This window comes from Dromaius novaehollandiae, chromosome 12, assembly GCF_036370855.1.
Source record: "Dromaius novaehollandiae isolate bDroNov1 chromosome 12, bDroNov1.hap1, whole genome shotgun sequence".
Lineage (NCBI taxonomy): Eukaryota > Metazoa > Chordata > Aves > Casuariiformes > Dromaiidae > Dromaius > Dromaius novaehollandiae.
The window spans coordinates 2,803,628-2,818,908 of record NC_088109.1 but is presented as its reverse complement, the minus strand read 5'-3'; the positions used below and the strand labels follow the sequence as shown (position 1 = coordinate 2,818,908).

The window sequence follows — 15,281 nt, the reverse complement described above, 5'->3', positions numbered from 1 at the left end:
CGAATATTCCCCAACATTAACTTCAAAAATACTAATCGTCTCCCAAAATCTATTTACATCCTTGCCGCACCGACTCTCCAGTCCCCCACCCCCTCCCCCAAATAATTTGCTTTCTGGCTTTCTGTTTCAATAGGTTCAAAGCTATTTCTGTCAGTTCGGGGGGGAAAAGCCCGGCTTGGAGAGCCTGTGGCTCTATCCGTCTATTATTAGTTTACAGGAAAACTCCAGTGGGCACAGCCAGCCGCAGGTACCATATTGTGTACTTGAAAGGGAAAAAAAGTAACCTGTCGTTTTCCCCCTCTTGCTTAAATAGCTGCCTTAAGAACCGGCACTGCCGGGTGAAGTTTGCGTGCCCCGGCAACTTTCGGTCCATTCCTCTCTTCGCCTTTTCCTCGGCACCGAGGGGAGCGGGGAGGAGGGAGGGCAGAGAAATCCCACATCCGAGGCTCCGGCACATCCTGGATAGATTCAATAAAGCACCGCGGAGCCACCGCGGACCCGCGCACCGCCGGCAGCCCGAGGAGGGCGAGCGAGCGAGCGGCCGCGGCGCCGCCGCATCCCCGGCGCGGTGGCTCCCCTCGGCGCGGCGCGGCGGCCGGGGGCAGCGGCGGCCCCGCAGGCCCCGGGGCGGCCCCGCCACCACCCGGCGATGCGCCACCGGGCCGGGCCCGGCGCCGGGAGCCGCGGCGGCGCGGGGAGCCCCGCGGCGGGCGGCGGCACTTACGTGTGCTGCTGGGGGAAGCTGTAGCCGTGGGCGGCGGGGGCGGCGAGCAGCAGCAGCAGGGCGAGGTGGCCGCAGAGGGCCGGGGCGACGGGCGCCGCGCTGCCGGTCGGAGCCGCCATCGCCATGTTTCCATTAAAAACGCGGCGGGGAAGGGGCGCGGGCGGGCGGCACCCCCCGCCGCCACTCGTGCGACGAGCGCGGCGGTCCTCGGCAGGGGGGCAGCGCCGCGCCGGCTGCTCGCCCCGACCGGCGGCCGCTCGCCCGCTGCCTCTGCGCGGCGGCCGGCACTGAGCGCCGACAAACTGATACTTTCCCTCAAATAGGCGGGCGGGCGGGCGGCCGCCCGGCCCGGCCCGGCCCAGCCTCCGCCCCTCCCCGCATCCCTCCGCCCCGCCCGCCTCCCTCCATCCCCCCGGCGCCGCTCCAGCCCCGTGCGCCGCCGCCGCGCATGCTCGCCGGCCCCGCGCCCCGGCCCCCGGCCCCGCCGCCCCCGGCCCCGGCCCCTGCCCCTGCCCCTGCCCCGGCCCCGGCGCGGGGGGACCGCGGCCCGGCGGCGGCGGCGGCGGCGGCGGCGGCGGCCCCGGTGCCGCGGCCCGCTCGGCGCCCGGTGCCCGCCGCGCCCGAGCCCGAGCCCGAGCCCGCTCCAGCGGCCGCGGAGACCCGCTCGGGAGGCGCCTGTCCCCGGGGCAAAGTTTCCCCCGCGGCAATACGCGGCCGCGCCGTCCCGGCGGGGCGCCCACGGCCGAACCCCCCCCCCCGCCAACCCCCGGCCCGGGCCGCGCCGTGGTGGACGCGATTCCGCGGGGTCCCGGGGCGGCGAGCTCCGTGCCGCAGGGAAGGGACCTCATGTTGCCTCCTTCCCACCTTGCACGGTGCTGCTAACTCCTGCGGATGCACCATCACGGTTCTTGCAGGAGAGACTGGTTTTCTTCAGGGCCATCTCCTGCAGACCAGTCATCGTATGGGAATCTCCAATTATGTTAAATAATAATAACAGCAACGGCAATTTTTTACACACTATGATTTGGGGAAACATTTCAGCAGCCTAAAAATTCAAAATAACAAAATTCATCAACGCAGTCTGAGGTCCTAGTGATTTTTAAGCCAGCTTTTTGAACGCCTGGATTTTGCAACACCAGTTTTCGATTAACTGCAGTGTAATTTTGTTCTCTCTGAACTGAAACCCAAGCCGCTCAGCTTCACTGAAACCGATCCCCAGCAAGTCACTGGGACAACTGGCAAACTCTCCATCCAGGAGAAAAGGTGTAGGAAGGAGTGCTGCCCACATATTATCCCATTTCCTCCCCCGAGAGCCTAAATCTGGATAATCACGGGCCAAGCAATGCATAGCCAAGACGGTTTTGCCCTCTTTAACTTCAGAAAAGGTGTAATGTTGGCAACATCACCAGTAGCTGGACACATCTCTGGAGCAAGAACCTCACGGATGCTGCCCTGGCACACGGACACTTCAAAGACCCAGAGGCTTCTTGGTGCTGCCTGCCAAAACGACCAGGCAGGGGTGGCAGGACTGGAGCCCCTGGCAGCTCCCCAAGCAGATTCCCAGCACACAGATTTAAAAGCCTTCCAGGTTGGGAAGGGGGGTGGATTTCAATGGGCAGTGGATCTTTATGGGGAGAGGCTGCCTCTCTGAAGTGCTCCGTTCCCCAGTTTGCAGGCGAAATGTTCTGCTGATGGATGGAATCGCCTCCATCCTTTGGTTCTGATGGGAAAAAGAAACATTCTGGAATCTTAAGAGTTCAGCACTTACTGAATTGGCTAGTGGGAGACATCGACGTCTTCCACTCGGGGAGCCAGAGCACTGACTCTCCGTGAGCCAGCCCCACACTCAGACTCCCTCGAACACTGAGAGTGCTGGCTAAATTCATGTGGTCACATCCATACCATACTCTATGAATTCCATGCAGGGACGAGCACTGCTATATAAATGGAAACATTAAGGATTTGATGCACTGACTCCAGGCTAGAGCTGATTCACAAAGCCACTCTTTTTAATGAGCTTCAGAAACGCTATTCTTTTCCCAAGTCATTTTGGAAGTCAGCAGTGAGCCCCATGCTATAATCCAGAAGACTGGACTTGGAAAAATATCAGATGCTGACCTGAGGCGTTGAACACAGAGAGAGATATGCATAATAACCTAATGCTTCAATAAAATATTAACAAATGCTTTAGTCTTGTTGCTACTTTCTGCTCCCTCTCTAGCCCTTGTACTATCTGCAGACTGTAACTATTCTTTGCACAATCTTCGGGACATGGTCTGGTTTTACATCGTCAATTTGTACATTTTTACATTTGACTGGTACTGAACCTACTGCACACAGTTTAAGCTATGTCAGCGAATGCCATTACAGTCCGAACCACAGTCGCTGATCTGTCATACAGAACTTTTCAATTTATAACCTCAAAGTATGCTTCGGCCATGGTAAGTGAGTAATCTCCAGTGTATACGCGGGAAACAGAGCTACAACACGATACACAGTTTGTCCATTGCTGGCAGAGCTGCGAGCAGAGTAAACGCTCTTCACTGTGTAGAGTTTGGCTTTCCAGTGCTTTGAAGGCCAAAGTCTGTTGTCTGCCATGTCAGTATTTCCGTTCCTAGAAGAGATGGGTTAGTACCTGTCTAACACACAAAATTTAACCCAAGATACGGGCCCACAGGGTCCATATTTCAGGCTCCTTTTCCAGAAGGGTACCCAAGACCTATGCGGCAACACTGCAATTGCCAGACATCCTTTATACTATGGAATTTTCTGTATTATGAAATCCGATCCTTTGTACGAAAAGCACAGCGACAAGACTGTTCGTGTGTTGTCATGGCTATCAGCTGCTTTCCCAAACGCCCAGCAACTGGCTGTTCTGCAACTGCAACTGCAACTGCACTGCATGGATGCTATGCAGTAGACCCAGTGCTGGATGCTCTAATCTATTTTGCTTATACCCTGCATACATACAGAGTAACTCTACAATGCACGCACAGTAATCCAACAAGTTCAGAAGTGTGGAGCGATTCATTTCTTTGGGACTGGGCTCTCCAAAATCCTTAAGACTGTTCTGTTTTAATCCAGGTATCAATACACCACAAAGGAAAATTTGACCTTGTAATCTTAAAGCAGGAACGGGCCCTTAGATATCTAGTAACTACTTTCAAATGTTGCTGTCTAGGTTTGTTAACAATAAAGCTTTGCCTGAAATTTCCCTAGGGATATTTTGTTTTAGTTCTGTTGTGGTTGTTTTCTTTGCAAATGTAAACGCTTTTGACAGTGGCATACCTGTTGCTGTGAACTCTGCCATCCATAAAGGGACAGGCTGGTTAGCAGCAAGCCACTTGGAAGCAGTCTTAAATGTAAAGGGGCAAAATGATGGAATAAGCCAAGAAACCTGGAAGGAGAAGTGGTGGTTTACCCCTGCATGCTACTAGATTAATCCTGATGTCCAAAAACCAAAGCCCATTGCTCAGGACACCAAGGTGTACGACTTTATCAGGGTGGCTCCTTTTACTATCATTCCTACATAGGATGTTAAGACATCGAACAAACGTTGGAAGTTTATTTTCCAAACTGTGCACAGCAGAGAGGAACACCCAGGACTTGCATAAAACCCTATGCATTATGAAAACCTAATACCAACAGCCTTCTAAATCAATGTTGCCCTAAACGGGAGGCAAGCAGATCATCTTCTACTGTGCATCCTCTTCAGACTGACAGGCAAGACAGCATTGCTTCATCATCCCTTCCACTTTCTGCAGCTGGGGCTGCACTGAACTGTGGCCTCTGTGCAACTCTGCCCGATGTGCAGCACCAAGTACCGCCAAGCTCCACAACCCTGGTCTGCAGTGGCCACCAGGCAGCTCGGAGCCACAGTCTCTTCAGCAACTTCTAATACATCGGTGTGGCTTCTCCGAGCAAGCGTGAGCAGACTCTTCCCCCAGTCAGCTGAAGGTTGCAATGAAAGCGCTGTAATCCGTACTGGACCCTGCAAAATTCAGCGTGATACCTGAAGTATCATGACAGAGTTGCAGCAAAACAGGCAGCACCATGGCCATTCTCCTGCTTCTTTTAATGGAAAGAAAACACGTAGGAGGAGGCTGCTGAAGCTGTTCTTATGGCTGATTTATTTCCAAATGCAGGTGAACGCTAGAGAAGGTAGGAGTTTAACTCTACCCTGATGGATCCTTTCACATGAAAAATGTGAGCATTTGCAGTCAATAATTGCTGCAGGGACATGCTTCTTTCCTTATTCCTTCAAATAAGTATGGAAAGGAGGCCTAGAAGAAGAGGTCCTGGCATTCCCCCGACTGTGCTTTCATGCAGTACCTGTGTGAGAAGCAAGAGTCATCCACACCATCCCCACAAAACATATCCCCTTCATGCAGACCAAACAACTCTGAGGAATTAGACAGCGAGCAGGAGGCTACTTCTTTCCCACTCTCAGCAATATACCGTGAAACAACGCTGCTCACGCATTTTGGATTGGCACCACCAGTAGGGGTGATTCCAGTGTGTCTAGGGGTAGCACAACTCACCGCCCGTATCCTCCCCTGAAGGTGATCCAGCTGGCCCAGCACAGGGGCTTCAACTTTAAGCAGACTGGAACAAGCACCTGGCTTGGTACATTAAAGGTAGTTTAGTATACAAACGTATCAGATAAACCTGAAGCACTTCCATGGAGTTAGTCCAGGTTTACACTTGAGTACAGTGCAGCACAGTTTTGCCCTCTGTGGCTAAACATATACCTGTAACTGGAGCAAATGTGTACCTACGTTCTTGACAAACCAGTTGCTGAGTGAGAGGTTAGAAAATGTTGGCTGACATACCATTAAAGGGAGAGAAACAAGGGGAAGAGGTCATTAAGAGTAAACAAATGATAATAACTAATACAAATCCTCACTTTGGGGGTTTGTTCTTTTTATCCAGTATTCTTCAACCAGAGCTCCTCAGCTGATGATGTAGGGGGTACCCTGGAGCCAGACATCCCTGTTTCAGAAAGTGGAGAAAAGAATGCACCCAGTGTTAACAGAAACATAGTAACTGGGGCACTTACAAGTCATGGGAAGCCGTGCTGTGTTTAACATTCAAGAGGAAAGGAAAGAGCAGCATAGATGTTTGCAGTTTCTAAGCAGGAGAGAATAAGAACCTGCAAATAAAAACAAAGAAGTGTCCTGAGGATACCAGCATGGATGGAAAAAAGAAACAATCCAGGAACAAGACAAAAGGTATTCCAAGATCCATGTTATCCATGTATCTCCAAGTGGACCTACCTGCAGGTTTCCAGGTCTTTGCTGGCCTTTCATTACACAGCTCATAGACTATAAATTTTGAGAAACACACAGGTTCTTTGTCCAAAATGATGACATGCCAACACCAAGGCCTGGTTTGACTCTGTAATTAGAACTGATTCCTCTAACACTGATGCATAAGCTTTCTAGACAGTCTATGAAATACACAGGGTCCGTCTCAAAGTGGCAGATCTCAAGATCTTTCTGGGTCATATTCTGGAGTATATACAGAAGCCTTGAGCATGACTGGAAACCTACTTTGGAAGTGTACTTGGGATTTGAGTGATTTGACTGTTGGCTAAGCCTTTCTTGGGGTGGGGGGGGGAGGACTTTCAGCAGGGGGATGCTAAGCCCTCTCCATGACTATAAACTTTACAGCTCTGTAAAGACCTAGCCTAGTTGCCAAAGGATTGATGGGCTGGTATGCAGAATTGAGTACAGTGCCCCAATTGCTTTGGAGGCAGCTGGGACAGCTGAAGAAAATATTTTCCTCCAGCTTTTCCATCTGTACCTGTGCTCAAGGTATGGATCTGGTCTGGCAAAAAAATTACAGAAGCAATTACTCAGTCAGTCAGTTTAGCTCAAACCAAAGTCATCTGTCATTTAATCATTTAAGCAAGTCCCTTAATCATGAACAGACGGGGTTATGAGCTCTGCACTGTAACAGCTATTCTATCTTTGGGATCCAAACAATATTTCTGCATGATGTGAGGATGAAACAGCTGAGGTCAGCAGCAGATCGAGTCACACAGCACTGCACTCAGTTACTTAATGTAGTCATGCCTCACTATTGCCTTAATTTAAAACATGGTTACTTCACAGCAGTAATCAGCACTTTTCTTAGAGCTCAATACAGGAGATGCGCAGTCTCAGCCTACATCTAACATGTAGACGGTATTTTTTTCGGTGAGTTAAACAAATGCTTAGGATTGCTGTCTTAGCAAGCGCTTCTACCGTGCCCAGCACAGTGCCTAACGTCGGTCCCCCAGCACTGAGTAACATGCCTAAGGACGCACCAGAAATCTGTGACAGAGAAGACAAGTGAACTTCCGTCTCCTAAAAACTGAGCCCTAAAACAGCCAGTTCCTCAAGGGGCCCTGCTTAGCCACTGGGGCCTTTTAGGCGCTTCTACAAAATACATAGTTTTTTTTCTTGTTACTAAATTGAAAAGACCTAGAGGTGATTTGATTAGATCGCATAAGTGCCTTTATCATGAGAACACAGCAGTTTTTAAAGGGCTCCTTAATCTAGTGGAAAAAGGCATATTACAAGAACCAATGGCTGGAATTTAAAGCAGAGAATTCAAAATTAGAAACAAGGTTCAGAACTGAGGGGGTTTTTTTAACAGTAAGGATGATTAACTATTGGAAGAACTATCCAGGGATTATTCGCCTTTTGAATTCCTCAAATCCAGAGTAGATGCCTCTCCAGAAGATCCAATTTCGTCAGACATAAGTTACCCCCTCAATATAGAGGTAACTGGATGAAATGCTCTGGCCTCTGCTAAGCAGGAGGTTGGATTAGATCATCTAATGGTCCTTTATAATCTTAAATTCTATGAATAATAATGATCATCGCTGTAAGTTTCAGTTTCTAAAACAGCAAAGAGCACTGCTACATAGCTGGGAGACAGAATAAAGCACATTATAAAAAAAAGAGCTTTGCTCTGGAACTGAACATGTGAGTGGTAATTATTTAAACTCCATCCATGTCTCAAAATCCTTCCCCAAAAGATTATTTTAATTAGGCTTCAAATTACAGGGCAAAAAAATAATAATCCATGAATCAGATAGGTACTACCGCACCCAGAACAGCATTATCAATATTTCTGTACCAGGTTTAAAAGCCCAAATGATATAGAAATAGCTACTGATTTGGAGGAATTATATATAGGCAATATCTAATGGAGTGGGGTTCCATAAAAGGGTTTTATAGGCCTGAGCCTGGGATTTCTACATTACATTTGAGCAGCTATAAAAACTTTTGTGCCACATCATAACATCCTGTAGTTGTGACTGCAACAGATTTTACAGAAAACCTATTTTAGAAATATCTTAGGGGATTTTTCAAATAAAAACGTTCGCATTGTTTTGTATTTCTCTGCCCATAAAGTAAAACTCTCTTACTGTCATGCTACAGTCTCGATCTTAAACTTCCATTTGGGTTTGAAGGTCTACCAAAAATCAGGACCTGTGGGGCCTCTCTTGGAGTGGCAAATGTGATACTCTTTTGCCTGATACGGGGTCTGAACACAATCCATGGAAAGGGATCTGTTAAGCCCTCTGTTTGCAGATTTGTCTAACATTCCTCTCCACATCACAGCATTTGAGCACCTCTCAGTCTTATCTTCCACAGATTTATCTTCCCACCACCTCTGAGGAAACAAGTGTAGTTCCTACATTACAGTTAGGAAACCGAGACATGGGATAAATGAAGGGATCTTCCTAACATCAAACTAGACATTTGTAATACAGCAGGGGACTGAACGAAGGTCTTCTGATTCTTAAAGGAATGACTTATACTCTAGACTGTCTTTCTCCTTCTCTATTTGGCTATAATGCAAATGACAGAAGGAACGGAGACATAAAAAATCAGGTTACACAAGCAAATTGTTCCCTATGAAGTGCTGCCTTTTTGATGGGGGGGGGGGGGGGGGATACTATGCTTCATGAGTTTCTAAAAATCACCACAAATGTCTTTCTTAAGAATTTGAGTCACTGATTTCGCATGTGAATTTTGGAAGGAAACACACACAGACACACACACAGAAGTCCTTCTCTTGGAACAAGAGCTAAAACTATAAAAGCAAGAAAATGTGGAAAGCAGGCCTGAAGCAGTGTGGGTTGATATTCTGTCTTTAAATCATTCTGGCACTTGTTTTTCCCCCTCGAGGTGGAAGTGGTAAGCGTCAAGGCAGAACTGCAGCAGCCCTAAATCAGAATATTCGCCTGCTTCTGGGTTTACAAACCAGACCCTTTGCATTCCCAGCCAGAGGTCCTGGCGCTTCTGTACAGTGCTACAAACACAGTTCCCGCACAGGTGCTCCCTATATACAAGCCAGCTTCCTTTCTTTCCTACCATATGTATTTCACTACCATTGGCGTCTTCTCATTTGACTATGACCTTTTTTCTGGCCGTATAAAGGTGGCCCCTACACCCCTAGTATTTGAAAGATCCACATCTATCATGCTACTTGTTTTAGAGAATTGAAAGCTGTATAATCCTCCTGATTTTATGCTATAAGCTAAACTTTGTGAATTCTTGCTGTTTTAAGACACTTTTTTATTCTTCTTTTCTTTCTAAAACTGTATCCTATCTTCTGCATCCTCCCTTCCATCACTCATCTTTTTTTCCTCTTTCTTATCTGTTCTATTGAACTTTTTAGTCCAAAGCTGATGTGACAGTGCTGTCTTTCCTCAAACCCTCTGGCTCTTTCCCTGGTCTCCTGGCTCTACCAACCCAAACTCTCCCTCCCTTTTTGTCTCCTCCCAGTAGTCTATCTCCATTTTTCTCTCTCCCCACATCTGAAATACTCCTTTAAAGCAAGAGTCTCTGTCTCCTTGTGTCATTTGATCTTCTCAATACTAACGATCAGGCATTTCTAAAATGACAAAAAATATCTCCAATCTGTTCATCCCAGTTAGCATTATAGCAAAAGCAAGCTGCTGCAGCAACTGTTGACAAAGCAAAGAGGGAAGAACGTGTGCAAGGTGCACCCAGCTTCCAAGCCAAAGGATGTTGAATCACAGTGTGTGCAGTTCACCAGGCAGCGATAATGTGTTGTCATGATGCTGCAAGTTAATAATCCATGGGGAACGCTGAAAGCTGGTCAGATCACTCCCCAGACACCCCTTATAATGTAACTAAGGAGCCCACAACGAGGTGTTTCCCAGGAGGTATAGCCTCCCAAGCATACACTGGACTTCAGTACAGGTGGAGAAGACATTGTACATGTCTCTGGTGCAACTGCAAGCATCGCCCAAGGTTAATTCTTCTATGAGCTGTGGGCGGCTGTGGCATTTCTCCAGAAGACAGACATATGCCACAGCTCCCTGAATTATGGCCAAGGTAGCTCATGATTCATGCATGCCCAGGGGCTTAATGTAGGAAGCGTTTGGCACGGCTAAAGTGTCAAATGTAGCAAAAAGACCAGTGAGAATAGCAGTGGGTCATGCCATTCCCTGTCTGTGGATGTAATGGGGGCATGAAAAGACAAAGCCAAATACATGTTATCAACACAAAGGGGTCCATGTATTCTGTATTTAACCATCCCAGTCGCTTGTCTTGTCCCTCTAAACACATTTCACCTTTCATTGAGTACTATCCTATCGTTGTAACCGAAGCACTCGGGAAATGATACTCACTGAACAAAAGCACAGTCCAGTCATGCCTTCCCTCTACAGTGCTCGTGCCACCAGCAATCATGTCCTAAAACATTCTGCGCATCAAAAGGATGAGTGTGCTTGCATGTAGGAAACAGGCAAAATTAAGTAATAGTGCTAGTGACGAAAGTGAAGGTCATAACCACGAAAAATTGGGAACAAATAAACATTCAAGTGAGAATATATTTGCCACTTTCCTCTAGATAGGTATCTATTTTCTTTCTTGGTATCTTCCACCTTGCCAAAATGCCTCCTTACACTTCCCTGCAGAGATAGCCACTTGCTTTGTAGCGTTCTTGAAGTCTGCCAGATTCTTATTTTACTGAAAGCTTCAGTTTTTTTTTTACAGAATCCAGACCCTTTTTACTGCAACTGGACAGCAATATCCTGTGCTAGCTGAGATTCAGGAAAGCAGAGTGGAGTTTTCAGTGTGATTTACATATTTTTGCTCTCAAAGTGCACAACTGGTCTGAGCTCCCCTTTTTGTGTTGTGCAAAGGGAAAGAAAAGAAGTAGAGATTTCAAGTTCTATCCTGTCTTTGATCCTGCAGAGGAGGAACTGGAAGAGGTACTTCAGATAGGTGCATAATGGGATCAGGCTCTGGCAGTGCTGTTTTAGGAAGAAAGGGTGTAGCAGTGCTGCCATGATTATTTTCTCTACATTAGGTTACATTAGGCTATGAGAGATTCTAATGAGAGAGGTCTAATGGTTAGGCCAAGAGTATCAGGAGACCTTATTTCTAGCTCTAATTATATCAGAAATTATCTATGTTTCCTTAGGCAAATTCCTTGATTATATAGTGCCACAGTTCTCCAGTCAGTAAAATGTTTATACACTGAGATCCACAGAAGAAAGACATCACTGTGGTCATGTGGCCTGATTCATTCATGGAGACTCATGCATGCTAAAGTTGTGACCAAAGCAGACGGACAAACAAAGTTTGCAATGTTTTATTAGATTTTGAATTGTCTCATTATTAGTTCAACAATATCTGTGAACACGGTATTTTATAAGCCCTGTGATACCTTCCGTTGGTATGGGCTTATACTTTCTCAAGTCTATCTAATTTTGTAGCTATGTTTATTGCAAAATGAAAATCGATAAGGAAGGCTTTAAAAAAAAAACAGCATTATCTGTTCAGATAGAAGGGCAAGGAATCCTGTGCATCTGTACTGCTTTTAAAGCTACCTGACAATAAGACCTAATCTTGGCATAGAAATTGAGCTGTTCCATAGATACACTGTTTGGGCTACAGACAGTGTGAATCTTTTCCCTCAATCAACCTTCACCCCAGGTTTGTTTGCTGACTCTGGCTACTGACTCCACCATACTGTTGCAAAGAAAAGAGTTATCCAGACATCAACATGATTCAAGGGCCTAGGAAGCCGCAAGAGAGAAAAAGGGTATTTTCTGAATCAGTTCCCCATGAAATCGCTGGAACTAGCGTTGTCCTGGGGGATAACAGAATGGATCATTAGGTGCCTTAAAAAGTTCACATTGAATTTTGAAGCCACCCTGCAAGACGAAAAATCAGTAGTTTAGGCAAATAAATAAAAGTCAGTGAATCCTCTTTAAATTGTGAAGACAGGGGCAAAAGGGTTGTAAGAAGAAAGAGATTCTATTCTTCACACACAGTGAGGTTGAAAAGTCCTCCCCTTCCATTTCAAATCCTCCTTTCTCTTCCCTGGTGATTTAATCACATAAGATACTGTAAATCAAATTGCTTCCTTTTCTCCTCAAGTATGAATTAGTTCTTAATTAGGCTATTGGGCAAAATTTCCACTTAAAATGAAATGCATCCTATTAATAGCTTGGGATATCCTTTGTGTTAATGTAAAGGTTAAAACATGTATCTTTTATTAGCATTTCAGGAGTATGATTCTGGTCTTGCAGACAGAAGCTTTACCCATTGCTGAACAGAAATGAAAGAGTAATCAGGCCCACAGCATTTAATTTTTCTATTGCTAGCTTTCATTCAGATAAGAGAAACAGATACATGGGCCTGAATGCCAAACTGAGTGACCAGAACATTTGGGCTGGATTATTTTTTCTGTACTTCCCTTATGTACATCATAGGGTATAATCTAACACCCATAAGCAGATGAGTCTCAGTCCTGATGGGAGGACCCAAAGTATTTACGGAAATACTTCGACATTCTCCGGAGATACTCCTCCATCATGATAAACAAGCATTGCTCCATGACACGACGACTTCATGTCACAAAGCCATGACAGCTCCAAGTGATATGACGGCATTACACAGTGACATGGTGGTATGCCCTCACTAAGAGAAACTACCCTACTCACCTACTCAGGTTACCAGTCAGAGGAACAGAGCCTGCTGCAGCTCCCAGTTGACATCGCTACTGCGTCAGCTTGCTTAGCTATGTATGTTCTCGGATCAAACCCCAATGTCAGCTCAAGCCAAGTCCACTTTGCTTACGCTGGTGCAAACATTACCTAACTGAGAGGTGAATTTCTTAGCCTAGCAAATAAAGTCACAATCGTAGAGACCTTGAGCTGGATGGATAACAGTGGTGCGGGCTACAGGGGCTGTTATTATGTGAGCGGGAGGGTGTTTTTTGCCAGAGGGGCTGACGTGAGGGACTCTAGTTTCACAAACTGCAGTGCCATTGAGCAGTAGCCTTGAATTGTTTCTTGCTGGAATTCACGTGAGGCAGATGCGGAACTGATGGGAGCTGACTCAGTTTGACAAAACCAGCATCTGAGTGGAGCTTTTCCCATGCTGGCCTGCGATAATGATAATATATGTTTCTATTTTACAGCTGAAAAAATAAATGCACAGAATTATTGTCAACATCTGGGAATACAACCTAAGTATTCTAGCACCTCCAGACAATGCTGACTAATATTTACTGCCAAGCTTATTCTTCTCTGGGAGATATTTACAGTGGCTCTTATAAGCCTCAGTTACGAAAACTTCTTCCCAGCCAGGACTTTTCATAGGATGATTGAAGATGTCCAAGGGAAAGGTGTTAACTTTGCAGACTTCTTTCACAACATTGACTTGGATTGCGTAGTCTCTTATATCCTGTTTTAAATCAGTCACTGCAGTTTAGGATAGCTCTTTGGAATGAAAAGTAAAGCCCTATCCAAGACACTATACTACTACAGACTCCCAACAGAACAAAGCATGCCTAACATTTATGCTCAAAAATAGGTCCTTTTCCACTGCTAGCTGTTTTTCATGTGAGCAGTATGAAGCAAAATGGAAATGATTCCTGCACTAGCTAGTGTGACTCGACTTATAACATCAAACAGGAACCCAGAGAACAAAACATTAGTTTCACGCTAGCTACAGTAAACAACATTAGACTAGCTGAGAGCTGTAGTCAGGTCCCAGGCAAAAGAAGGTCTTTGCTAAACAACATCAACACAGTAACTAAAATGTGAATAACTAAATCATACACTGTGCAAACTGAACCACCAAATGAAAGTAAAGCGCTGAATTATTTGAATGCTCTTCAAACCCTATTTAAATTTCACCCACTACTGAGACCTCCATTTACTGGCATCATAACTAATAAGGGGAATGCTGCTGAAACGTCAGTTTTAGCAAGAAGCCCATTAGGAGAATGAGAAAAAAAGAGACATCATGCAAGAAAACCAGCCGTTTACAACATGGCATATAAGCTCCTTGCACAGAAATACAAAATAGCTGGAAATAAAAGCCAGGCAGTAAACTGTCCCTTTCCCAACACATTCAGTAATCCCATCCATCCAGAGCTTCACACAGGAAGCCCTGAATATAAATATTCTACAGCAGATGCTGCACTGGCATTAAAGTTCCCTGTTGGGGGACCAGATGATTCCAAGGGTAGCAGAAAATCTGTATGCCTTTAAGATATTGGTCTGAAACCAGCCCAGGTTAATTTTGGTATGAAAGTCATTTCCATCTGAGAGGATTCTGTAGCCAGCTGGAAACGAACTGGTGGTCTACTACATCCCAATCCCAACTGGCGGCCTCTACAGAGATGCCGATGTATCAGGGAGACTGATCTGCTCCTAAATCCTACAGGGGCCTGTGGCTTGTATAAGCATGGAGCTGTTTAGGAGGCAGGCATTCCTGAGCAAGGCTCTGCCTGCACACCCGTAGCCCAAATTAAATTTATGGAGATTGAACAAATCCCTTCATGTCAGCTGAGCTGTGTGCACATTCCTATCCTCTGCCCCCAGCTGCAAGGTAAAATATGCCAGCGTAAACCACCAGGAGAAAATCTGTTGTCATGGGCTCAAGAGGCATCTAAGTGTTTGCACACACCCTCTTACCACGGGGGAATTGCCCTTTCCTGCATCTGTGCGCAAGCTCGCTCAAATATTTAACAGAAGTGTGTACGAAAGGTTGCATATAGGGTTAAGATTAGTGTTTACAACTGGATGAACATTTATAGAAATATGTTTTCCTCTTTCTTTGCCCTGCTCTAGTTACTACCAACAAGGATCCCAAAGCCCTGGAGAGTACTAGAGCACTCCACTTCTTCACTCCGCACCGCCAGCTGTGTGATCTTGGGATTTTCAAGTGCTTCATTGCACGTTTTCCCATGTTACCTCCCATCAACTGCTCTCCAGCCCATTCCCCTGGTATATTTTGAGCTTTTCGAAGGAACTCACTAGCGGATTCTTAGAAATTAACCATATTTCTGATGTGGCATAAAAAGCACTGTTATTTTGCAGATGCAGCCTCGCTTACAGTCACTGGCAAGTGAACTGTGGAACTATGCTAGGTCTAACTGTTGAGGGACTTTGCAAGTTTTGTCAAAGATTGAAGCTGAACTAAATGAGAGATGGTTACATAGTTGATAACTCTTTTAAAGCTGGGTTAATATGAGATATCAGTTAATGTGAAGAAATTCCTAGCAA

The 15,281-nt window shown here is 46.1% G+C and overlaps 1 protein-coding gene across 1 annotated transcript in view; it reads right to left on the bottom strand.

Moving 5' to 3' along the window:
- Nucleotides 1-1,077, bottom strand: part of CACNA2D2 (calcium voltage-gated channel auxiliary subunit alpha2delta 2) — a 252,613-nt gene extending 251,536 nt beyond the window's left edge. Inside the window, exon 1 of the mRNA XM_064518655.1 lies at nt 725-1,077. Coding sequence (XP_064374725.1) covers nt 725-849 — 125 coding nt within the window. The 5' untranslated portion in view covers nt 850-1,077. The remainder of the gene's footprint in view (nt 1-724) is intronic.
- Between the last annotated feature and the right edge of the window lie 14,204 nt (nt 1,078-15,281).